Source organism: Dasypus novemcinctus, chromosome 20 (genome assembly GCF_030445035.2).
Source record: "Dasypus novemcinctus isolate mDasNov1 chromosome 20, mDasNov1.1.hap2, whole genome shotgun sequence".
NCBI classification, from domain to species: Eukaryota; Metazoa; Chordata; class Mammalia; order Cingulata; family Dasypodidae; genus Dasypus; species Dasypus novemcinctus.
Window position 1 is genome coordinate 23,721,110 of NC_080692.1, and position 26,668 is coordinate 23,747,777.

The following is a 26,668-nucleotide window of genomic DNA, read 5'->3' on the forward strand; positions in this document are numbered from 1 at the left end:
GGACCATATTTGATTCTTTTCTGAGGCCTCACTATCTTGTATGAGGTCTAGCACAGAGCAGATGCTCAAAGACTATCTGTTATATATAGACTTATTTTCACCAGCTGTAAAATTAAAATGGAAACAACCCCAAAAGAGGCAGAAAGCTAATATAAATTTTATAATATTTGCATATAAAATATTTGCATATAAAAATATGCAAATTGAAAACACTGCACTGAGTGGTGGTGAGCAGAGGTAGGGCATGGAGCCTTAACACCTCCACACAGCAGTTCCCACGGCTGTAATCTGAACAGAAGCCTTCAAAGAAAGTTGGATGGAAAATGGTTGGTTAGGAGAGTCTGATTCTCATGTAAATGATTACAGCTTTATAAAGACAGTTTTATATAGTTTAGAAAGAGCTGCATAGTCTGCTAAAAGGGATGAAAAACCTTGTAGTTTTTAAGGAGCTTAAGAATCCTCCCCTTCATGAGCCTCTAACAAACAAAGCAAGGGAATAGTTGAGGGACACATCAGTATGAGTTTGTCTTCTGTACCTCAGGAGGCAGTTATTGAAAAGAACAAGCTAGAAACAGTCCATTCATGTAAATGCTTATATAAACACGTAGCAAGGGAAGGTCATCACAATCTATTTCAGCAGCCCAAATTTCAGGGCTGTGCCAGTGATCCCCTTCTCCTTCAAGCAAGGAAGGTGACTGTGGCCAGCAATGGGAGGGCTGGGTGTAAAAATATTTTAAGTGTTGATTGTATAAACAAGAAGAGATAGGGAGAGGAAAGAATGCAGCTAAATCCTCAGCTTTGGGTTCTATAGCTTAGGAAAACAGTATAAGTCTTGCCAGAAATATAAAAGTGTTCTCAATACCCATCATTCACCATTCTGCCATTTGCTCATTTGTCTAGCATTTATTGAACACATTCTATATCATGGGCTCCATGCTTACTGCTAGAAAACAAAGATGAATAGATTATTGTGCCATCCTTCAAACAATTCAGGGTTCAGAGGGGATGATGGACGTGAAACAAACCTTGACAATCATGGTGTTAGAACTATAACCGAGGCATTAACAGAGCACTGTAGCTTCACAGAGTTTATGACCATTGGGCTGGACTCGAAGAGCAAATAAAAGAGATTTTGACTTGAAGAACAAGTCAAAGAGGTACATCAAGATTTATTACATGGTTGATAGCTAAAATTTTTCCTGCAAATCCACTGATCCAAATTCACAAACAGCTTAGGAAATAAAAACAATAAGTGGAATTCCCTTTCAAACTGCCAGGAGTCACCTGGGGTTTGTACAATAGATCAGGCTCAATTCAGAAAACCTGGAAAGTCTTAACAGGAAGGGACAGGCTTGAAGGAACAGCTAAAGTATTAAGCATTTACTGCAGGCAAGTCAGTGAACCAAGGGGACAGATGAGCAAGGCATACTTGGCTCTGAATTTTCTTCATTTCTTTGTGATAAAGGAATTCCTGTCCCCACTTTTCCCCCACTTACACATCAGTGGTGAAATATTAACTTTCTTAGATGTCAGGAGAAGACCAATGACCTCTTGAGTCTCGCTGCTCTAAGAATTCAAAGCCTTGTAATAAAAATAGTGGGTCTCAGGTTGACAGTGTGATACAAACCAGTCCACACAGCCCTATTTTCTGCCATGGGGACAGAGTGGGGTCAGGCAAGCCTTCCAAAGTGCATCACTTTAGCAACCAGAAAAAGGCAGGAGAATGTGGTGCTCAACCACAGAGGGACCTAACAACATGAACACTATCGTCTTCTGGAAGAATCTGCCCACTGCTTCCCTTCTGCAGCCCCTGAACAAAACCCTAAACCCTTGGAGGTCATGGAGCATCAATCAAACTTTCCCAAATATTTCTATGCTCTCTGTTTTCACATAATAGTTATTCAGCATTAAGTATTATCACCTCCACTCTGCAGATAAGAAAACTGAGTCTCAGAGTAGTGAAATGACTTTAACAGGGCCATACAGCTAGTAATTGATAAAGGTGCCATGGGAAACAAAGATAGTTTCAGATGCCAACAAAGTTCAGTGCCCTTTCATCACACGTAAAAACAGGCAACCCTTACTGCAACCCTGTTCCTTCCCCTCCCTCGGAATCCCCACGCAGCTGAGGGTTTCTCTATCAGATCTTCTCCAATCTGGTTTCCAGTCTTCCTGTAGGAGAATTGAATCTTATGGATACCAGTGTCACCTGATCTGTATAGATAATTTTACTCTCCAAAAATGCCTTCATTGACACGAACATGTCCTCTGTGGTTGGCACACCATGGCTGTCCCTACTGTTTTCTGTGCCATAGCTCCTGCCTGGCTTCCATTTGTGCCACCTCAAAAGTGTTACAACAGTGGATCTAGTTCAGCATCTTACAACTACAGAGAATGGACTTGGTGAGGTCTACTGACAGATTTTCAATTTGTAGAGTCTGGTCTGGTGAATTCATGGTAAATATTTAGTGGATGAATAAATGAATGACCTGGCCTATTCACTTGTTTACTTTATGCACCTGGAAGATGGGAATATGCAGGTCAGTTATTGAGCCATTTTCCATTCATCCATCTATCTTCCATCCACTTATTCTCTATCCACCCATTTTGGCTGTTGCAATGCAGTCAATGAGGTATAAGGGCAATACAACTAGTTATGATTGGAAAGAAACTCCCTAGCAACAAATCATTACTGAGGACCTGTGTTTGCTTTATTTCTTTACCTCTACGTTCTCCCAAAAGGCTAGGAAAATGTCAACAAAAGGAAAATACAATTAGGTTTATGTGATTTAAACACAAAACCGATATAAAGAGCACAGAAAAGAGGAACAAACCCTTGGGTTCCATCAACTGACTATGGTTGGTCAAAAAAGTTCACTCTGAGCTTCCTGGCGGCTGGAACAAGAAGAGAAATGGGGAAATGATACAGTATTTGGCAAGTGCTAAACTAAAAGGCTACTATTCAGTTTTTCATTCATTCATTCATTTCTCAAGCACTGACTGGCGCACTCTTGGAGGTGTAGTACCCAGATATACCCTCTCTTTTTTTCTAAAGTATTTATGGTGGGAGGGGCTCCTAATACAAACAATGCCAGACAGTGTATGCCTCAGAAGCAAAAGGAGACAGATGACCTGGGATTCACTCTACTTCCCAGAAGAACTGGAAAGGGGCCCTGGGTCCTGCCTGAACTGTGTTTAAATACCTTTCAGTGGCAGGGGCCTGATCATCCAGTGGGATGATTCAGTTTGTATAAACAGGATGGCTCAGGGAAAGGAATTTCCTGGTTGTTTGGACCAGTGGCTTACAGCATACACTCTTGGAATTCTGTGGGACAGAGTATGCCGGCTTTAACGCCAATGGTTTTACGGATATTCTGGAATATTTAATCACTTAAGCTAAGACACTTTGGGACTAGTTTTACACAGCTTGCCTCCTTTGACAATTTGGAAATTACCCAGTGTGGTCTCTAATTTCCATGACCAAATATTGTCAGAGTTGAAAGAAATCTTGGGTATCTCTTAAACCAACTCTCTTTCTGAAGCCTCAGACCCAACTGCTCCTTCTTTGTTAAGTGACCATTTTTATTTAACCATTTCCAGGGTGGGGAACTCATTCTCTTCTGAGCCCTTTCCACTGCTCTTTGCTTTTTGTCTCTGTTTTCACTGTGATTCTGGGGATATTTGTTATAATGCATTATCACAGCAATAGCTAACCAATACATGAGGTATTTTTTCCTGAACTACATAGATAATTTTACAAGTCCATCAATTTTTATTGCCACAGGAGACTTGATCTATGCAGGATAACATTCCATAATAATAAGCCCTTCAAAACAAGGAGGCTTGGTACCTTCAGTGGCAGGTTAGATTGTCCCAGCTCACTCAATACAAGAAGGGTGCATAGAGACCTCTGATGAGAGGTGATATCTGTAGTTATCACCCTGAAGACCTTGTTTTCAAGGTCCTTGCTATAAGATCACCTCATCCATTCTTTTCTTCCTTCCTTCTTCAGCAAACATTTATTGAGCACCTGCCATAAGGCCCTGTGGTTAGGTACTAAGAATAAATAAGACACAAATCTCACAATTTAGTGAAAATCATGATCCTAGCCCATTTGTCGTCAGGTGAGGAAAATGGATAACTGCATCATTTATTCACCTGGATTAAACGATGATAAAAGTTTACTAAGAAACCCTTTTGAACTTGTCACTAAACTTCTCTTACAGAATCAAATTCAGGCCTACTTTACTCATGCCAAATTCTGTACTGTAGGAAATGTCAAACTACAAGTGTCCGGAGAACTTGGCTCGCAACTCTTAGAGCAACCGAAGAATTTCCTGTCAGGCCCTGAGGAAAACCCCATGACTGGGATGTGAGTGGACTGCAGCAAAGTTTGAAGCACCTTTCTGGGGTCAGGAACAGTGATGATTAATGTCACAGCCTGCTCATGGGCCAGCATTCTTTCCTCCCCCAGAGAGGGGGGATGGGAGACTACCCTTGGAGTCCTCAGTAAGCTCTTCAGGAAAAGGGTTTGATGTTGGAGATTCCCTCGAAAGCTTGCTGCTCCCCTCACAGGTTTTTCCAACTTAATCCCCCACTCTCAGGTTTCTCTTTGTCTGAGGCCAGCCCATTCCCACCACCAGTCCTGCCCAGAGGCAGTCCCATGCCCCAGGGCCCCCTCCTCAGGCGGATTTCCAGCCTTCCCCTTACTCCCAGCTTCCCCCTCACCTCATGGCCCCTCCCCCAAGCCTGCTGGACACCTGAGCCCCGGTTCCAGCTCAATTTAGAAAAAGGTAAATATAATACATCTCTTCCCGCTGCTGCCCTCACTGATGACCTGCCCCTACCATTACAACTGGCAGGCTCTGAGCGACCCACGTACTTCCTGTCTGCATGGGTGGTCCTGGGGGTTCCTGAGGAGGGGAGCTGACAGCTGAGAGCAGAGCCCAGCATCACCACATCAGGCACACCAGCAGAAGCGGGCAGCTTCGGTTTCACTGCTCTCAGACAAAGGCCTTTCTGGATTCGGGGAAGTCTGGCTTACTGGGCAGGAAGGAAGAAACCTTGCTCCACTCTGTCCCTCCACAGGAGTCCAAGTTCCCGTAGGTCCCTCATGGAATGGTCTGGACCCAGCTATGCCTCAATTCCACTAATGACTCTTGGGCTAACTGAATATAAGTCACATCACCCCCAAACTTCTTGGCCTTCAGATGCATTGTTCGGCTGGCATAGATGGACTAGGAAGGCAGCACTGGAAGGAAACTGAAGATCACCTGGCCTAGTGGTTTGGGACTCTTTATTCTTGGCAAGACACTCAAAAAGCAGTTACGTGTGCCACTCACTTCCATTGGTGTAGCCAGATTTTGTGCATGCCAAAATCTTTGTGCTCTCGTTCCAAGAAGTGTCTAGGAATGTGAGGAAGTGAGCATAACACTGGCTCTGCATTGCCTCATGCTTTTAAACTATGTTATCAGCAGGAGTGTATTACCTGTGACACATGGCCCAATTGGCCATGACCACAGATGGGGAGCTGCATCACGGCAGGGAACACCTCCAGATCTGACCCAATTTCCTATAATATTGAGGAAGGAGATGAGTCTCAGAGAGATGATGTGACATGCCCAAGACCCTGCTAGTTGGAGGCAGAGCTGGGCACAGGGGTTTCCAAGGCAAGAGGAATGTATGTGTACAAGACAGGGTCCAAAAGGAGTATCCTGCATGGAGTGGGGGGGAGGGTCCGTGATTCCTTTTGGCTGGGCCGCGGAATGTGTGAAAGGACACGGGTTTAAATAAGTGGAAGGGACAGCCCACGAAGGCCTGGCTAAGGAGTATGGGAACTCTGAAGGCTTTTGAACAATGGAGTCCTAAGACCAAGGCTAGGCCCCAGAAAGGATGAATATGGCAGTGGTAAGACCATGAGAATGTAGTGGGATAAGAGCTAGACCTAGTAGGCAGAGAAGATGAGTGCAAGGAGCCGTTTCCAAAGATACTGCACTGGAAACACCACAAAGGCTGCAACCCTCTGGGCAGGAGGTACATGGAGAGGGAAAATGAATGAATGGTGACGTTGAGGTTTCTCAGCCTGAGATCTGAAGGATGATGTGGGAGAGAACTCAGGAAAAGAGTCAAGAGAACTAGGTCTTCTCAGCAGGAGAGCTTTGAAATGCTTCCTCTGTGGTGGATTCTCTTCTGTCCCTTCCCTGACTTGTCTGAAGGCTCAAGTCAAGCTGAGGTAGCGACTGGGGGGCAGGCCCATTGTTTTCGGTCCAGGGTTCGTTCTTCCTCAGTAGGCAGATTCTAAAACCCAAGGATGTTTGGTGAGTGGGCAGTTACATGCTAGAAATTACCTGTAACACACCTCTGCTCAGCAAATGGAAGCTGCAAAGACCTAGCACCATCAGGTGAACTTTTTCTACCACAGGCAGGGCCCTTTCTGCTAATCATCTGCCCATCTCCCTCTGCCATTGGACCCTGAGTTCCTGGGGGGCAATGTCCATTTGTCTCTCTGGCCCCAGAGCCTCTGTTGTGAAAACGATTTATCTCATGGAGACTCATGGAGACTGATGGGCGCAGCACCACCCTGGGCGGTGGTTGGGGTGGTGGGAGAACTGCAGGGGGAAAGCTGTGGAATTGGAGCTGAGGTTAAATCCAAGTCTGAAGGACAGCATTCCACCCTGTCTTTTTCCACTAATGACTTGATCCCTGAAGGGAAAGGAGTAAATTAGAACCAGAAGTGGCTTTTCTTTGAGGGACACCCTGATAATAACATGGTCCACTTTAGTCTTGGAAGATGGAAATTGCTGCATATATAGAAATATATTAACATGTCCATGGTGAAGGAGGAGGCCCAGTTATCACAGGAAAAAGAGAAGTGAGTCCATCACCACAGGAAAGGGAGTTAAAGAGCCATTTATTCAGGAAATATTTTATTGATTTCTACTATATGCCAGGAACTGCGCTGAATGCTATGAGTAGAAAGAGGCCAGGAACTGGCTCAAAGCACTCACAATTTAGAAAGAGTGTAGGGCATTATGAGAGAAGAGAGGAGGAGAGGAACTCAGGACGGCAAGGAAAATAAGAAAATGATTCCACAAGGAGATGTGTTTGAACCAGAACAACTCAGTAAGATCTTATTCTAGGCAGATGGGAGAGCACAGGCAAATTTAGACAGCAGTGTGAGATAACCAGATAAACACAGAGGTGGGACTGCAAAGGGACCACAGACCTGCAGCCAGTTTAGGAATGCCATTGTATGCCATGCTAAGGGATTTGAATTTTGTCTTAAAGAAGTCAGTAGCATTTACGAATTATAAGGAGAAAAAGTAATATGCTCTGGTTTGCATTTTAGAAAAGCCATTCTAAAAAAATGAGAAGGAAAGATGGAAGGGGAGTGTAAAAGATAGAAGGGAGACAAGTCAGGATGCATTTGCAATAATTCAAAGGAGAAACAATGAGGGCTTACAGAGGAATCCACAACTCAGTAGGGCCCAAGACAGTGGGGTAAGGAGAGATGACTAAGAAAGGGTAAGGCTCACACTGAGCAGTCTCTCTCCAGCTCTAGTTGATGCAAGGCAGAAGGGAGACTAGGGTGTGGAATATACCAACTCATGGAGGCTTATCCTGAAACCTGAAGTTCAAACTTGCAACTCTTGAGACACCTCAGATATAGCTTCTAGGGTCCCAATGCCCTTGCCTCTGAGGTGGCCCTGCCCCAAGCACGTCTGTTTCCACTGGATGCTTCTTTACAGGCCTTCATGGACATATCCAGAGAACAAAAGAGATAGGAGTCCTTGGCCCTTCAAAATAATCATCGGGCTTTCATTCCAAATAAATGAATCAGTAAATATGCCATCATCTATGCACCACCTTTTCTATTAGGGTAGGTTGACAGGATGTAAGCTCAAGACTAAAAGAATGTGATTTCCCCTAATGACTGTGTGAATGACAAGGAATTCATCTCGGCACCCACATGAATGGCCTGAGGACCCAGATTAAGAGATTGAGAAGCTGGAGGAAGGCTCCAAGGGTGATAATGGACATCCTGATGCAAAAAGACACAAGCAATTTTTTTGGATCACTAGGGGAGGAAAGCTCGTGGAGTTTAGATAAACAAATGACAAAAAAGAGCCTGTTTGACATCCAGACTTGTCAAGTTGTGCCCTAAGGGTTTCACATTCTCTCAATGGATGAACATCTCAGGAATGTTTATGTCTCAGACTTCTGGGTGTACTTCTTAGATTTGCCTTGGAGACAGGGATCCTCATCCTTTACACTGCTCAACAAAGATACCTGTCTCCAAGGCAGAACTTCCAGGACTCAGTCCATTCACAGCTGCAAACTATTTTTAGTCAAAGATTTTCTAGACTCAAGACAAAGAAACTAGACTCGTGACAGTAATAATGGCAGGTGATATTCATTGAGAGCCTACTGCATACCAGCTAGGTTTTAAACTACTCTGTTTTCATCACCACATTCACCACGAACAATCCTATGAGGCAGGTGCCAGTATCATCAAACTCATTTTACAGATGAGGAAATTGGGGCTGCCCGACTAGCTCACAGCAGGGTTTGGATTAGAGCCCGCCCATAAACCATACTTACTCTCTACTGCTCAATGAAGTACTTGTTTTATAAAGTTTATGCTGCAGCCCAGTCCTGGAATGTACATAGAAACAAATACTCCCTCTTAAAAGAAGGAGAGTTGAGTCCAGAGATAAAAAGGAATGAAAGGAACCTAACTCAGAAATGGTGACCTTGCATTTACAAAAATTATGAAATAAAATGATGATTTCTCTAAATTGATTGAAGGTCTTAGCTTAATGTCCTAAGGAATTCTGATAGTGAGTTTCTATGGAACCGAGCTGGGAAACCAATGTGCTATCTGGGCTTCCTCCTCCAGGCAAGATGGCATCGATATCAATCTGAAGGAGACTGCCCTGGTCTTTAGACATGTGCCTCCCTCTAGATGCTTAAAAATGTCTGATGGAAGGAGGGAAGATGAGAGGGAGGGTGGGAAGGAGGGAGTGGGGAGGAAGGGGTGAGTCCATTTGTCTTTCCTCAGTCTTTGCTTAGCTTTATTATCCCCTCCTCTGTACTTGCATCCCATTTCCTCAAGGGAAGTGAAGAGTTCACTCCTAGTCACCACATTGGCCAAGATTTTACAAACGCTCCCTATGGTCTGATTGGAAATACAAACTTGTCTGGTTTTCAAGGTCCTCCATTAACCCCAGACATTTATCTGTCCCTTTTCTACTCAAAAACCATCATTTTATTTCCTTCATCAACAGTTGCTCATGGCCATGAGGCTCTTGCCAGTCCTTTTCCTTGGAATGTTCTTCCCTGCTCTTATCATTATATCCAGATCCTTGGAACAAGAAGGAACTTTGGGGATCATCCGAGCAAACTCCTACCTAGAGTGGGAAACCTCTTCAAAACATCCATGATCACCAAGACCTGCTTTGAAAATCATCCTTCATTTGACCCTTAAAGTTATCACAAAACTTACCTTAACGAACCTTCCCTCATTCATTCATCTTTGTTTATCAAACATATTGAGCACCTATTATGTGCCAGGAAATGTGCTAGGCCCTGAAGGATATGAAGGTGAATTAGCCAAGGTCCCATTGCTCTCTAGACCCCACTGCTAATAGACTGGGTCCGGTGAAGAACAGATATGTGAGCAGTTTTACCCTAAAGCAGTAAGATACATCATCACTGCACATATCAAGTGCAAAACTGGGACAGGAAAGCAAATGGTTAATGATTCTGCTCAGGAGACAGGGAAGGCTTCTCAGGAGAAGCACTGTGCAAAGTGAAGTCTTAAAGTATGGGTTGGGAATACTCAGGTCAATGAGATGGAATGGGGTGAGCATAGGAGGCTGGGTATCTCAAGCTCACTCTACACTAAAGATTCTTTCATATCATATAACTTCAGGATACTGAATAATTTGTACTCATACATAGCCTGTGGCTGGGTAAACTGGTCTAATTCTTTCAGAAACCAGTTTGGCAAAATGAATCAACAACCATACAATGGTCATACCTTAGATCCAGTAATCACACCTGTGGGAATCTATCTTGAAGAAATACTACTAGATGTGGTAAAGAGTTTGTGCATAAAGAGCATAAAGATAGCATATAATACAGCTTTAAAAAGAGGGAGAATTGGAAAATAAACATCCACACCCTTCACTGTAAGATAGGTGACAATGGTACATGTAGTAGAGGGACTATTATACAGCTATTCTCTTTGAATATTATGTGACAACCTAGAAATATTTGTTGATATAAAGCTAAATGACAAAGGAGAAACAGATGTGTATGACCACAACTTTATTGTTAAAATCATATGCATAACAAGAAAGGCTCTAAGAAATGGCCTCAAAAGGTAATAAAAATTGGACTAGAATGAAGGAAGTTGGGGGAGTCTTCTTTCCTTCTTTTCTCTATTTTCAAGTTTTCTGTTATGTAGTTGTTTTATTAACTTATAACTTGCAAGCAAATTTAATCTACGGATTTCACTCCCTACAATCTTGGTGTGAATTTTTTCCAGAAGTAACCAAGTCTTCTGTCTTTGCCTAGTTCTCTTTTTTTCCCTTCTCTTACTTTACAATTGCCCAATGTTGACCACACAGTGGAGCAAAAGTCTTTATACTCTGCCTTTCTAGAGCCTCAAGACCACAAGGAGAAAAAACAACTCCTTGACACTTAACATAGCTTTAATATGTGCTAGATATTCATCTAAGCACTTCACAGATATTATTAAATACAGCAATCTCATGAAGTAGATATCATTTCTTTATTTTTTTTTTAACACTAAGCAAATTGAAACATACAAGACTAGCCACTTACCCAAGGTTATGCAGCTCAAGCATCTCAACTCTTAATCACTCCAAAGAGAAAGCTCTGAAATAGCCAACTAGCACGACCGTCAGGCAGGCATGAAAACCCTGCCCAGATAACGAGGAGGTGGGGGTGAGCGCTGGGGTCAGAGCACGGTGGGGCAGAGCCAGAGCTCAAGGATTTCTAATGTAAACCCCTTCCCAGATGGAAGCCTCGATCTCTCGCAGCAATTTCTTGACTTCTGAGCAAGAGGATGGCAGACAGAGAATGACTTGTGACATATGAGCCATCACCTCTGAAGTCAATACCAGGCTCGGCGTTGAGGAGGGATTACAGGGAGAATTTAGCTGAAGGCCAGAGGCTGAAGGGAGCTATGTGTGTCCCTAAGCAGGGTCTTGATATTTTCTTTACCTATTGTTTCTACAGCAGACATAATGATTGTTTCTTCTTTGATGAGTTTATTTAGCTCAGGCTTTGCCTAGAATTCTAGATACCCCAGGGCTGGAAAAGGGCTTTTGGGATCATCTAATCTAGACCCTGTCCATCTCTTCACCCCTAACACATATAAGCACACCTTCTTAGAACGGGAGCAATATGAATTAGAAATAAGGGGTGGGGCACCGGGTGTACAGAGAGGCATTGGTACCCTCTTCCGTTAAAAGAGCTTAACCAAAGCAGGCAAGAGTCATTAGGCAAACATAACAATAGCTCCAAGGATATTAAACATTGAATTAAGTATTCAGCAATTCTTTGGTTGGATCTGATTGGTGTTTGTCCATGATCTCTAGAATGAGTAAAGCTTCAGAGAATATATCTGGCTTCTTGGTCTATGATACAATATGATTTTCCACCCCCATATTAGAGAAGTTGTGGTTTTACAGAACAATCATCATAAAATAGAGGATTCCCATATAACACCCCACTACCAACACCTTGCATTGGTGTGGAACACTTGTTGCAATTGATGATAGCACATTTTAATAATTGTACTATTAATTTAAGTCCATGGTTTAACTTAGGGTTCACTGTTTGTGTAGTGTAGTTCCAGAGATTTAAAAAAATTTTTCTACTCTGTAAGCATTTATATAAGCTAACATTTCCCCTTTCAATTATATTCAGATATATATATATAAATCTATATTTTTAGATAGCTAGTTCACTGCTGTTAATTGCATTCACATTGTTGTGCTACCATTATTACCAGCCATTACCAAAACATTTTCATCATTTCAAACAGGAGCCCTGTACATTTTAAGTATTAGCTTCCCATTCTCTATCCCCACCCAGTCCCCTGGTAACCTATATTCTAGATTCTGACTTTATAAATTTGCTCATTCTAATTGTTACAAATCAGTGAGATCATACGCTATTTGTCCTTTTGTGTCTGGTGTATTTCACTCAACATGATATCTTTAAGGTTCATCTGTGCCATATCAGAACTTCATCCCTTTTTACAGCTGATCAATAGTCCGTTGTATATATATACCACATTTTGTTTATCCATTCATTTGTTGCTTCACAATTTGACAATTGTGAATAATGCGGTTATGAATATCAGTGTGGAAATATCTGTTCCAGCCTGTTTTCAATTCTTTTGGGCAATACCTATATATGCCAGGTCATATGGTAGTTCTATACTTAGCTTTCTGAGGAACAGCCAAATTATCTTCCACAGGGGCTGCACAATTTTACAATTCCACCAGCAATTAGTAAGTGTTGTCTGCATTCTCTCCAACATTTATATATTTCATATTTTTAAATAGCAGCCATTCTAATGGGTGAGAAATGCTATCTCATTGTGGTTTTGATTTGCATTTCCCTGATGGCTAATGATGTTGAGCACCTTTTCATGTGCTTTCTGGCCATTTGTATATCTTCTTTGGAGAGATGTCTGCTCAAGTCTTTTGTCCATTCTGAAAATGGGTTGTCGTCATTTTGTTGTTAAGTTGAAAAATATCTTTACATATACTGGATATTAATCCTTTATTTCATAAGTGGTTTCCAAATATTTCTCCCATTTTATAGGTTGTCCTTTTAACTTTCATGATTAAGTAAAAAGGAACAAAAGGTTTTTGTTGTTTGTTGTCTTTTAATGAGGTCCCACTTGCCTATTATTTTTTTCTTTTGTTGTTTGTCTAAGAAACCATTGCCTAACACAAGGTCCTAAAGAGCCTTCCCTACTTTTCTTCTAGGATTTTGATAGTTCTAGCTCTAATAATTAAGTCTTTGATCCACTTGGGGTTCATTTTTGTATATGGTGTGAAGTGAGAGTCCTCCTTTTTTTTTGCAAATGGAGATTGTTTGCCCAGTACGATTTGTCGAAGAGACTATTCCTTCCCAAATGAGTAATCTTTACCACCTTGTCAAAAATCAGTTGGCCATAAATGTGAGGGTTGATTTCTGATCTCTCAATTATATTCCATTGGTCTATATGTGCGGTCACCCCTCGGGCTGAAGTGTGGTTTGCTGGCCTGGCGGGGGAGCGGCCGCGGTAGGCCAAGCCGCTGCCCCATAATAGGGTGGCTGGTCGGACTCACTGCCACCCCTGAAGGAAGCTCGGCATGGGCACAGAGTGCCCTCGGGTCTCCCCTTCTCGGCAGCCATGCTTCCACGGCTGCCCCTCCTCCCGGATGGCGCCACACGATGCCTGTGGGGCGGCACCCTTCTTCTTCTTTCTCCCTGTGCAGGCACAGGGCAGAAAAATCCAGTCTGCCCTTTTCCCCTCCCCCAACAGCAGCAACAGCCAGGCGTGGGCGGGAAACTCAAGTCTGCCCTCCACCCCAGCAACAGCAGCCACCAATCCCTAAACCCTGCCCCTTCCCCCAGCAACAGCGACAGCCAATCCCTAACCACCACCCCTCCCCCGTCCAGTACCGCCCACTGACCTTTCGCCGGCAACCAATCAGAACAGGGTGTGGCTTCGACCAATCAGCCTTCCCCAGCCCCTATAAAACCGTTGCCTCTCCCTCAGTAAAGTGGACTTGCGTGTTTACCTTGTCTCCGGGTAGTTCTTCTGCCGTGCGCCCTCCAGTCCTGAGAGCCCCCGACAAGGGCCTGGCCTCCCTTGTCCCCAGTTCGTCGCCTGCTTCTCCGGGCGACCCCTTCATCGCCTGCTTCTCCGGGTGACCCCTTCGTCGCCGGCTTCGCCAGGCGACCCCGTCAGCCAAACCGCGCAACCCCTGTGAGACCGATCCCTCGTCTGCTGCCGGACCGACCCCTCGTCCCAAGTGGGACCGACCCCTCATCCCGAGCGGGACCGACCCCTCGTCCAGAGCTGGACCGACCCCTCGTCCACAGCCAGACCCCACCTCTACCGACCGAGCAAGCCACCGCATATATGTCTAACCTTGTGCCAATACCATGCTGTTTTGATTACTGTGACTTTGTAATACGTTTTGAGATTGGGATGTGTGAGCCCTCCAAATTCAATCTTCTTTTTCAAAATGGCTGTGCTCTTTGGGGACCCTTATATATCCATATAAATTTGATGATGGGCTTTTCCATTTCTGCAAAGAAGGTTATTGGAATTTTGATTGGGATTGCATTGAATCTATAAATCAGGATTCTTAACAAGGGATCCATGGGCTTGAACTGAAAATCAGAAAACATTATTCTTGTGGGGACATGTTGGTGCAGATGTTATATATTTATTAAATAATACACAGTATAGTGTGGACTTAGTAAAGGGTCTGTGGTTTTCACCTGACTGTCAAAGGAGTCTACGGAACAAAAATGATTAAGAACCCCTGCAATAAATTGTTTTAGAAAGTACTGATATCTTAATGATATTTAGACTTCTTATTGTTCAAAGGTTTTTGATTACTGATTCAATGTCTTTACTAGTAATTAGTTTGCCAAGCTCTTCTGTTTCTTCTTAAGTCAATGTAGGTAGTTTGTGTGTTTTTAAGAATTTGTCCATTTCATCTAGGTTTTTTAATGTACTGGCATATAGTTTATAATAGCCTTTTATTTCACCAGGGTCAGTAGTGAGACCCCCCTTTTCATTTCTGATTTTATTTGTATTCTCTCTCGTTTTCTTTGTCTGTCTAGCTAAAAGTTTGTCAACTTTGTTGAGTTTTTTAAAGAACCAGCTTATGGTTTTGATTTTCTCTATTTTGTTGTTGTTGTTGTTGTTGAACTATTTCATTTATCTCTGCTCTAATACTTTCTCCCTTCTGCTTGCTTTGGGTTTAGTTTGCTCTTCCTTTACTGGTTCTTCCAGTTTTGAGTTTAGGTCTCTGATTTGAAGTCTTTCTTCTTTAAAATAAGCATTTATAGCTATAAATTCCCCTCTCAGGTCTGCCTTCACTGCATCCCATATGTTTTTTTATGTTGTATGTTCATTTTCTTTCACTTCAAGATATTTTCTAGTTTCATTTCTGGTTTCCTCTTTATCCCATTGGTTAAGAATATGTTGTTTAATTTCCACATATTTGTGAATTTTCCCTTTCTCACTCTTACCAATTTCCAGCTTCATTCTGTTGTCGTTGGAGAATATACATTGTTTGCTTTCAATATTTTTTAATTTATTGAGACTTGTTTTGTGACCCAACATATGGTCTATCCTAGAGGATGATCCTAGGATGTGAGACCCTTCTCCCTTGGTGGGTGGGGACTCAGACAGGAATAGAGATGGCTCCATAGACATGGCAGAGGCCCCAGGAAGAGAGTGAGCTGGGGAGAGAACAGAGCAGCTGAGCCTGGAAAGAATCGAACCCCAGGGAGAGAGACAAAGCCTTATGCCAGCCTACAGCTGAGAATGGAAGGAGTTGGGACCACAGAGCCTTAAGAGAAAGAAGGAAGGCCGAACCCTTGCAGACATTGCCTGCCATCTTGCTCCAGCATGTGGCCAATGACTTTGGGTGAGAAAGTCACTCAAAGTCTTGACTTGGACTCTTTAGGGCCTTGTGACTGTAAACTTCTACCCCAAAGAAATACACTTTATAAAACCTAACCGATATCTGGCATTTTGCATTAGCTCCTCTTTGGCTGACTAATACAGTTTCCCAAAGCTGAACTTTCCTGGCCTCTCCATAAAATGCAATTCTTCAGTTAACTTGCCTCTGCAGCTCAAAGGAAGCCGTGCATCTTGAAATCTCCACCTCCTTTGACCCTGTCTGGGAAGGGTTTGACAATGGCTGCTACTGCTTTCAGTCCAGGGCTGGTTGTACCAATAGCGTTCCTCAGAGTGGGGACCCAGCAATCTGAGTTTGCTAATCAAAAGCCATGGTCAGTGATGGGCCATGCACACCCTGCTCTAGGGGAAGAGGATTTTTAAGTCCCTTACTCTCAGTAACAGCTAGCCAGAGACTGGACCCTGCAACAGCCTGCCATGGGTGCTGGTAGCCACATGCAGAGAGAGAAATTTACTGTTCTTTTTTTTTTTTTTAAAGATTTATTTTTATTTATTTCTCCCCCCGCTCCCCCTCCCCCCGGTGTCTGCTCTGTGTCCATTTGCTGTGTGAGTTCTTTTGCATCTGCTTGCGTTGTCAGGCAGCACTGGGAAACTGCATCTCTTTTTGTTGCATCATCTTGCTGCATCAGCTCTGTGTGTGTGGTGCCACTCCTGGGCAGGCTGTGATTTTTTCACATGGGACGGCTCTTCTTGCGGGGCGCACTCCTTGCATGTGGGGCACCTTACGCAAGGGCGCCCCTGCATGGCACGACACTCCTTGTATGCAGCAGCACTGGGCATGGGCCAGTTACCACACAGGTCAGGAGGCCCTGGGTATCAAATCCTGGACCCTCCATATGGTAGGCAGATGTTCTATCAGTTGAGCCACATCCGCTTCCCAAAATTTACTGTTCTTTATCAGCATAATTTATCAGCATCTTCCTCCCACTTTTCCCTGGATGCTGTTCTTCTGGAGTTTCCAAATAGTTGTTTCAGACCATTCCTGCCTGTTTAATAGTTGTGTTGGTGGAAGGACTAAATCCTGGACTTTCCTACTCTGCCATCTTCCCAAGAAGTCTTACAATATGCTTTTAATTCACTAGTGCCAAGTTGTGAACAGAGACTTCTCAAACATACATCCTAAATAAAGACCAGGTTTATTCACAAGGAGCCAAGAGTTCAATGGCAGCTGGCCTAAGCTGGGGCACAGCCCATAAAGGAAAACTCACCACTCCTAAGCCACATCTGAAATGGTTATGTTCTATCAGTCTATATTGACATGTACTTCTGCCTTCAGCCTTATCCAAAACTACCAGAGGCTCTGTTCTTTGAAAATTTGCTCTTACCCTCTACAAAAGATATTCCTAATTATTTCTGTAGAAGAGCTGACATCTTATCCAGCCCTGCCTGATCCGAGTAGGGGATTCTCCTCTGTTTACCATGTCAAAGTTGTATATATCTGTGGCAGATGGAATCATGGACCCCAGCAAAAGTTATGTTCTTAATCTTAAGCTGTGTTCCTGTAGGTTTGAATCCATTTGTAAATAGGATCTTCTGAAGGTATTATTATTAGTAAAGGTGTAGCCAACTGAATAGTGTGGGTCTTAATATGTATTGCTGGAGGCCTTATAAAGAAGAGCCAAAAGCCAGGAGTTGGTGGAAACCAGGACAGACACAAGGAGAGAGAGAGATAACCATATGGTAAGAGGCAGAGATGCAAGCCAAGGAATCCCAAGGATTGCAGCAAGCCACCACCAGAATACTACAGACGTTGAGTAGAAAGCATGATCTTCTCATACCTTGATTTTGGACTTCTAGCCTCTGATACATGAGGCAATAACTTTTGCTGCTTAAGTCAACCCATTGTGTGACATTTGTTGTAGCAGCCTTGGCAAACTAAGACGGTATCCTTGACCCAAGTGTCATAGGAGTACTTTACTGTAACTTCATTCATGGAAACTATGTTTTCAGATTTCAGATCTTACTACTTACCTTTTAGCTTTATTAACAATAGAAGCTTGGAGAGGGGCCTGAAAGCTCAAACTTCCCATTCCATAGATGAGAGGAGTCAACAAGAAGAGGGCACTATCTGGCTATCATCCATCAAGCTGGTGGTAACGGTGCTCCTGGTTCTCATTCTAGGGTTCTTTTTGCAGCACCCTCCTCAATGCTCAGGGGACACTGCAGGGTACATTGTGTGTAGCCAAGAAGCTCATACCTCCCACTCCCCACCTCCCCACAACCCCACATAGATCTCTTTCTTATCTGAACCTGTTCCCAATGGAGGGAAGGAAGGAAGGATGGTGGGCTCTTACTCATTTCCATATACTCTGGAGTCAGTCCAGTATAAGGCTCCAAGCTGAAGTCTAGATCCCACTGCTCTGGATGTTTTGAATGGGTGGAGTCAGTTTCTCCAGGTTCTGCATCATCTTTCAACTTTCGAAATAGTTTCTTTAGTTTCCTGGAAAAGAAATGGACCAATAACCAAAAACCTCAGGAGGACAAGCTTAGCTGTATAGGCAGAAAGGAGAAAACAGCTAAATTGTGATATCACCTCTGAACCAAGGGGTAGAGAGAGAAAAACCACTAAAGAGACTACTTTTCTCCTAAAGACTACCCAAGGAGGTTCTTTCTCAGAATAATGAAAAGGTCTCCTTCCCCTGACAAAAGATCAGGTTGCTTCAAACCCAAAGAAACTCTGACTTCTTCCTCGTGTTTGAAAAGCAACAACAGAGTTGGCCCTTCCCACCAGAAGCTGCGATGGAACCAGTCCTATCATCTAACTGCTGCTCTAGCTGCTTCTTCATGGAGAGGAAAGGGGGTGCTCAGAAACCAGAGGAAAGATGCTCTCCTCCCAGGTCAAACACTTTCAGATTTTCATCACATTAATAGCATCATCTTCCCAGTAAATAAATCTAAACTTTGTCTACCACATTCAGTATTTTCCAGATTCACAGAGATGACAAGATAATAATGGCCCAGCCTCTCACATTTGGTGTGAAGATCAAGTGGAATAATATTTATACAGTCCTTCATATAATATCTGGACATAGTATTCAAATAGGTTATTTCTATTGTTATTACTATTATTAAATGGTAAAATATGTCTGAGGGGTAGTTTTTTAATACATTCCACTGCTACACAATATATAGAGAATGAAAATAGGTGAAGGAGGAAGGTGACAACTCTAAACAATCTAAGATGATTTCTAGGAGATAGGTGGGAGGACAGTTTAAGAGATCCACAGAAGCAGCATAACAAATTTTTAATAAGAAAAATAGCAAGCAATAATTGTGGTAATTGAACTGAGAAAAACTAGAGAGAGCCTAAAGATTATGAAGCAAAATAATGTGGTCTGGCTGAGACCCAAGAAATAGACAGTGAGTCAGGACAGAAAGAGAGGATGAAGAAAAAAATAAAGGAGAGACTGAAAGAAAGAAGAGAGGGAAGGATGGAGGTAGAGGGGAGAAAGGGACAGAAGTCCAGAATCAGAGCCCAGACCAAAGCTTGACTTCCAATACTTGGCTAAAGACTTAATAAAAGATAATTAGTGGTTTGACTTAAAGATGCAAAATGGAACACATTCATATATCTCTATCTGCTTCTGAAACACCACTAAAATGAGAGTGAAGAAAAGGGAAATCTATAAAACTACAAGGTGAAAGGAAATAGTCATGAAGATGGTAGTGTATGAATGATACTGGAGAATAGCTTGGAAGATGCACAGTGGACGAAGGCATTAGCAAAGCTGTCATGGCTGAATACCAAGTGTCTACAGTGGAAGATGGTGGTGAAAAGCAGGCCATGTCATGCTATAAAACCTCAGAGAGGCTCAGGAACAGGAGGTGTCAAGTCCCACCAAAGGCAGGGATAGGGATTTGTCACAGTTCAGTTTAAGAAAAGGTAGGCCCTATTGTCTCTGTCCCCACATGTTGCCCAGGTGACTGCCAGGTCCCAATACCACAGGAGCAAGAAGTTTATTCTGAGGAGAAAATGAACCTGGGAAACTTTAGATCTGAAACACATGCAATAAAGTGAAAGGAAGAAAAACTCAATAAACTTTCCCAGAAAAAAAAAAAAACTAGAACAAAAGACAAAGACCTGGACAATAGGAAAATAAAGAAGAGAAAATGAGGGAATCAATCCAGGAATTTCCACATTTCATTTGAGAGGACAGAAAAAATGGAAAGGAGAAAAATACAAATGAAATATAAGAAAACATCCCAGAAGCAAAAGGCATGTATTTCCTAATCAGAAAGACTCACAAAATGTTCCATAATCACGCAAAAAAGAATTCCACCAAAATACATCATCATGAGACTTCAGAACTCTAGGGATAAAGAAAAGTATTCTAAAACTTCCATGTACAGACGTTTAAACATAGATCAAACATAGATCCTCCAAAAATTAATGCAACTCAAAAATATTTTAGAATACTCAGAATCAGCCTTCAACACAAGGAAACTAACATTCAAAAGGTAAATGACTTTCAGGGCAGAACTGTATATCCAGTCAAAGTGTACATCAAATATGAAGTCAGAATGAAGACCATTTCAAAAAGGTTAACCTATGCATCCATTCTCAGAAAGCTCCTGGAGAATGGATTTCATAAACCAAAGATATAAAGCAAGAAAGAAAACAATATGGAATTCAACAAACTGGGAATCCATTAGAAGAAGGAGGTGTTAAATGTAACTAAGTTTGCTAGCTGTATTGACGGCCCATTGAACAAACAGTTCTGGTTGATATAGGAGAATGGAAGGTTCCTAGGGGACTCTCTCCAAGAAAAAAATAATTGTGATTTATAAAATACCTAATGTGTTTGGGGAAGTGGACATTTAAACAGGTGTTACCAACAATGTGCAATGAAAATTATGATGGGAGAAATTTAGGTAAATGCACAAAAATAAAACAGAAAAACCTAATCTGGCCTATGGTAGAGGGATGTTCCCCCTGAAAAAGATGTGTGAACTGATATGAAATGATGAAAGATGGTAGAGAAGAGTAGGAAAGATGGAGAGTGTAGTGAAGGGTGAAGTGTTCCAGGCGCATGGAACCATCCGTCCAACAGCCAAGGCCAATGTGAGAATGGCTCATAGAAGGTGCTGAGCCTCAACAGACTTCAGCTCCTACGCTCTGATTTATTGGACTTACCCCACTCAGCTAACATGGAGTTGAAGAAGGTCAACCACCACACCATGGAGCCTAGAGTGCCTACAACTGAAAGCAGGAGGATTGCATCCAGAATCCATGTGGAATCTAAGCCCCCACTTGACATAGATGTGCAATGGACACAACCAATCCAAGGTCCACAGAGAAAATGTGGCATTGGTGTGGGAAGGGTGGCCATGGTGGCTGCTGGGTGCGGGGAATGGGAGGAAGAGATGAGATGGGGAGGCGTTTTCGGGACTTGGAAGTTGTCCTGGGTTGTGCTTCACGGACAACTACGGGACATTGTAGATCCCCCCAGGGCCCACTGGATGGAACGTGGGAGAGTGTGGGCTATGATGTGGACCATTGACTATGGGGTGCAGCGATGCCCAGAGATGTACTTACCAGGTGCAATGGATGTGTCATGATGATGGGAGAGAGTGTTGCTGTGGGGGGAGTGGGGGGTGGGGGTGGTAGGGTTGAAAGGGACTTCATATTTTTTGAATGTAATATTTTTTAAAAACTGAATAAAAAAGAAAAAGAAGGTACTGAAGGGAGCTCAATATGCTTGGAGCATAGAACATGAAGAGAGAGAATGATAAAAGATAGACTTGAGAGGCAGGCTACACCCACGGCACTGAAGGCCTCGTAAGACCTCTCATGTAGTGGTTCAGGTTGAGAGATGGTGGTAGTCTAGTCCAAGTTGATAGCAGTACATAGGAAGAGAAGTGGACAGATAGGAGGTATGCATAGAAGGTAGCATGAAGGATTTGGTGGTGAAGGAGGAATCAGGGATGATTCCAAGGGCCTTCAAACACTTGGGTGGGTGGTGGTGTGGTTTGCAAAGAGAAGAAACCCTTAGAGAAGAGGCAGTTTTGATGATGTTGAGGTGGAGAAGCCCATCACATGACTAAGTAGAGATGTCTAGTAGGCAAGTGCATATATGTGTCTGGAGTTCTGAAAATAGGTCTAGGCTGGCATTAACTATCTGAGAGTTGTCATGGACACTGCAAATGAAGCCTTGCAAGGAACCACATCCTCTATGGAGCAGGTCAGGAAGAAGCCTTGAGGAATAGCAAATAAAGGCATGGAGAGAGGACAAGGAGCCTTTAAAGGACATGGTGGGAGCAGATATAGGAACAGAAGGCCAACTGCGAGACTGTGTGCCAAAAGTGGCAAGAGAAGAAGGAGCTCACGATGGACTTGTGCTCACAGCATAATACCTTGTAGACAGGTCAAATGAGAGGAGGGGGAAAAAAAATCCACAAATAATTCTTATGAACCCTTCATTTGCAGAAGTTTCCTTCCTGGAGAGCTCAGTGGCCATTAGAAAAATTAATAATAAAGTCCTTCCAGAGCAGGATTTAGCAGGAATCCTGCAAGTTGTATAACATACAGATGGGCCATTTGGAAAACTTCAGATTTTGATTCTGACCGCATGATGCACTTGCTCGTTAAAATAACTCCTTTGATGTTACCCCCTTGTCCTTTTCATCTGCTATTTTTCTGTCCCTTTTTAATGAAAAGTCTCAAAAACTCTCTCCAGAAGTCTTGGAGCTTATCCTTGGCCTGTACCTAGGTAACTCCAAGAACACGGTGGTGACCCACCTGGGGCCTCCCTGCTGCGGGAACCCAGGGGCAGGCAGACACCCACAGACCATGGCTCCCCATGCCTCCAGCCCATTAAAGAAGGCTGGACCAAGCCTTAAACACATCAACCTCTGAGCTCTGTATTCCTTTCCTTGACACCTGACAAGGTTCAAATTTGTTCCTTGAACTTCTGATTCACGGCCAGATTCCACTGCATTTGGGGAGAACACAAATCTCCTTTTTATGCCTGTGATGGCTTTAAAGAGAGACTGTTTTATGCCTTGAAGTGTAATATTTATCACATTTACAAAAAGGAAGCAAAAAGTTTATGAAATCTTACTGGCTGTGTTCAGGGGTATATCACAGCTATTTGGGGATGTGATCTGGTGCTTTTAGCAGTAGGGATGGGGGTACATTTTGCTAGTGAAAGTATCAATCTGTCTAACTGCTCTGTCTCAAAGTTTGCCCAGGAGAGAATCTAGCATGTGAAAAAGATGGCATGTACCCTTTTGCCAAAAAATCTAGGGCTCCAAGTGACAGAGCACCCCAGATTTCCGATTTTGCTTAAACAAATACTGGAGCTAAGTTTGAGAAAATTACAGTGGGGATTTAGGTTGTGGTATATGACATGCTTTCGGGGCACCCTGCAGCTTTTATCCCAAGTCTGTTTTGCACAACACGTATGGGGAAGGCAGGGTGTCTGGAGGGGTGATGAAGGCACTGACAGACTCAGATAGTAAATAGCACAAGATCAGATTCTGACACGCTGCCAGCCATGCCTGAAGTCATCTCAGAAGGGGCTGCCTGTGAGCTTTATTTTGGGGCCCGATGTTTATAGGCCTTTGGCATCTCTCTGGAGAGCATCTGTCACAATCGTGTCAACCCCAGGAGCCCAGGCCTGCGTGAGTACGGACAGTCCACAGCCAGATCACATGACTAAGTTGTATCTATTATCATGACCTCATTAGTCATAGTGCGGCCTTTAAAAAGCCTATTACCCTCTGTTTTACTGCCTCCCTTTGAAGCATTTTATTTTTCCATCCCCAGGCAAAAATGTCATCTGCTATCTCCAGGGTCCCTGAACAGGTCTAGCAAAGGTGGAAAGTCTGCGGCGTGGTGGAAGGTACCTGCATGGAGAGGTGGACTTCTGGGGTCGCCCTCTCTGGGACCCCTGATGGATTCAGGGGTAGCAGGAGGGAGATTCTGAGAGTTGGTGAAGCTTATCCAAGGACCCAAAGGGCAACTCTATAGCTCAGACATGCCTAGTGTCTGTACCGGCCTTGTGGAGACCTGTGGGATGAAGAAGCAACCATATTCCCCCGAATCAGTATTTCCCAAGTAAAAGACTCATCACACTAGCAGTTCACACGATGCCTTTGGAAGGTCTCCATGCTCAACTGTCCATTTCGGTAGAGCAGCAGGGGAAAGGCTAATTTCCATTTTTACTCTCTTTCAGTCCCTCTAATTGCAGCCATGGAGAAAATGCCAGGCTGCCATGGTATGCCTAACAACTCCCCTATGCTTGAACATATCCCTTTTTTTTTTTAAGATTTATTTATTTATTTATTTCTCTCCCCTCCCCCCCTCCCCCACCCTGGTTGTCTGTTCTCTGTGTGCATTTGCTGCGCCCTCTTCTTTGTCCGGTTCTGTTGTCAGCAGCACGGGAATCTGTGTTTCTTTTTGTTGTGTCATCTTGTTGTGTCAGCTCTCCGTGTGTGCGGCGCCATTCCTGGGCAGGCTGCACTCTCTTTCACGCTGGGCGGCTCTCCTTATGGGGCACGCTCCCTGTGCGTGCAGCTACCCTGCATGGGGGACACCCCCTGCGTGGCACCGCACTCCCTGCATGCATCAGCACTGCGCATGGGCTAGCTCCACACGGGTCAAGGAGGCCTGGGGTTTGAACCGCGGACCTCCCATGTGGTAGACGGATGCCCTAACCACTGGGCCAAGTCTGCCTCCTGGGACAGGTTTATTTTATGACTCCTGTTAAGCTATATTCTAAAGGGATCATAGATTCACAATAAATAATTTTTTTTTAAGATTTCTCTCCCCTCCCCCCGCCCCAGCTGTCTGTTCTCTGTGTCTATTTGCTGCGTCGTCTTCTTTGTCCACTTCTGTTGTCAGCGGCACGGGAATCTGTGTTTCTTTTTCTTGCGTCATCTTGTTGTGTCAGCTCTTCATGTGTGCGGCGCCATTCTTGGGCAGGCTGCACTTTGTTTTGCGCTGGGCAGCTCTCCTTACCGGGCCCCTATGCAGGGGACACCCCTGCGTGGCATGGCACTCCTTGTGCCCACGAGCACTGTGCATGGGCCAGCTCCACACAGGTCAAGGGGGCCCGGGTTTTGAACCATGGACCTCCCATGTGGTAGACAGATGCCCTAACCACTGGGCCAAGTCCGCCGTCTGCACATATCCCTTTTTAATGAAAAGAATGTAGTTCTTAGGCTAAAAGCCTTGGATAGGAAATAATGTCAATGATTGTTTAATAATATTTGTTGTTGTTATATTTCTTTTTATTGCTACTTACCATTCAGGGTAGCTGATACCGTTAGCTTTCCATTTTCAGAAGTGTGATGAATTTAAATTAAAAATCAGTTGGTTTAGAGGCCATTAATATGCAAACAGCTGTTTATATGGGGAGAATTAAAAAGCTGGTTGACAAACAACTGAAGATTAGGCAATAATGCTCTAAGGAAAGAAGCCTGCAGGATTGTAAGGTTCTCAAGGCCATCAAAACTGTCATGTTTTTATATTGAGTACAACACTGCTGGTTTATAAATGTGACTATGGCTGAAGGGGGGTAGTCTGTGAACGTGAATGTCAAATGAAAAGAAGTTAGAAAATAATTTAAGGACTATATAACACAGTGATTTCAGTGGTACATGAAGATTGTGGTTAATAGTATAAATATAAGAATATTCTTATTTTACAAAGTGTTAAGAATATAGTGATACCCAGGAAAATTACAACTAATGTAACTTATGGACAAGAGTTAACAGTAACATTGAAATTTTTTTTCAGCAATGGCAAGAAGATATATCAATTCTTAGGGACAAAAACAGGGAGATGTAAGGGATATGGGGTTTTTCCTTTTGGAGTAATGAAAATGTTCTAAAATTGACTAAGGTGATGACAGCACAACCCTGTGTTGAAAATGAAAGCCATTGGGCGGACACTTTGAATGGATTGTATAAAGCATGTGTGACAGTTTGAGATGATTTTATGAATCCCCAAAAGAGAAAGATTATATTTGTCAACTAATCTATTCCTCTGGGTGTGATACCCTTTGATTGTATTAAATTCAGCTGAGATGTCTTTGATTAGATTACCTGTTATGATTAGGGCTTTTAGATTTCACTGCATCAGAGGGCTTGACTCAGGTTGAGTCCCTGCCCCTTTGCTGGGTCTGATATAAATGGACACTCACTCAAGAAGATACACAGAGGAGAGAACGTTGTTATTTTTGATCCTGCTTTGTGACAGAAAGGAGAAAGCTCAAGCAGCTAAAGCCTGGGAGAGAGATGGACCATTTGCCTGAGAGCTGACAGCTGACCTTGGGAAGAGAGCCAGGATTGATATAGGAAACCCTGAGAGACAAGCCCTATGCCAACCTGCGGCGGAGATTGGGAAGATTCTGGACCCCTGGAGCCTCAAGAGGTAGAGGAAGCCCAGAGGGGAAGGTGAAACTCAGCAGAAGTCACCCGCCATCTTGCTTCAACACATTGCAACTGACTTTCGTGAGAAAGCAACTCTTACGGTACCTTGTATTAGACTTTCCACACCTTGGGACTATAAGCTTTTATGCCAAACAAATATCTTTTATAAAGGCCAATAGATTTCTGATACTTTGCATCAGTACCCCTTTGGCAGACTAACACAGCATGGGTTTGTATAACACAGAGAAGTAATGGAAGATAGGTTATAGTTAACAGAACAAATATGAGAATGTTCTCTCATGAACTATAACAAATACATAATAATCGAGTGGGTTGGGGGGGAAATACACCAAATGTAAGATATAGATCAAACCCAGGACCTTGTACATGTAAAGGAGGTGCTCAACCACTGAGTTACACCTGCTCTCCAGTACATATATATCTTTTAATTTTTATAATTTACATTCCTCACTGTTAGACCCTCCTGTCACATCTATTTTGCCTCTGAGTCTTTTTTTTTTTTGTTTTTTTTTT

The 26,668-nt window shown here is 43.2% G+C and overlaps 1 protein-coding gene across 1 annotated transcript in view; it reads right to left on the minus strand.

The window, feature by feature from the left end:
- ANO2 (anoctamin 2) overlaps positions 1-26,668 on the minus strand; it is a 319,432-nt gene that overhangs the window by 27,407 nt on the left and 265,357 nt on the right. The window contains exon 18 of the mRNA XM_071210134.1: positions 18,052-18,197. Coding sequence (XP_071066235.1) covers positions 18,052-18,197 — 146 coding nt within the window. The remainder of the gene's footprint in view (positions 1-18,051; positions 18,198-26,668) is intronic.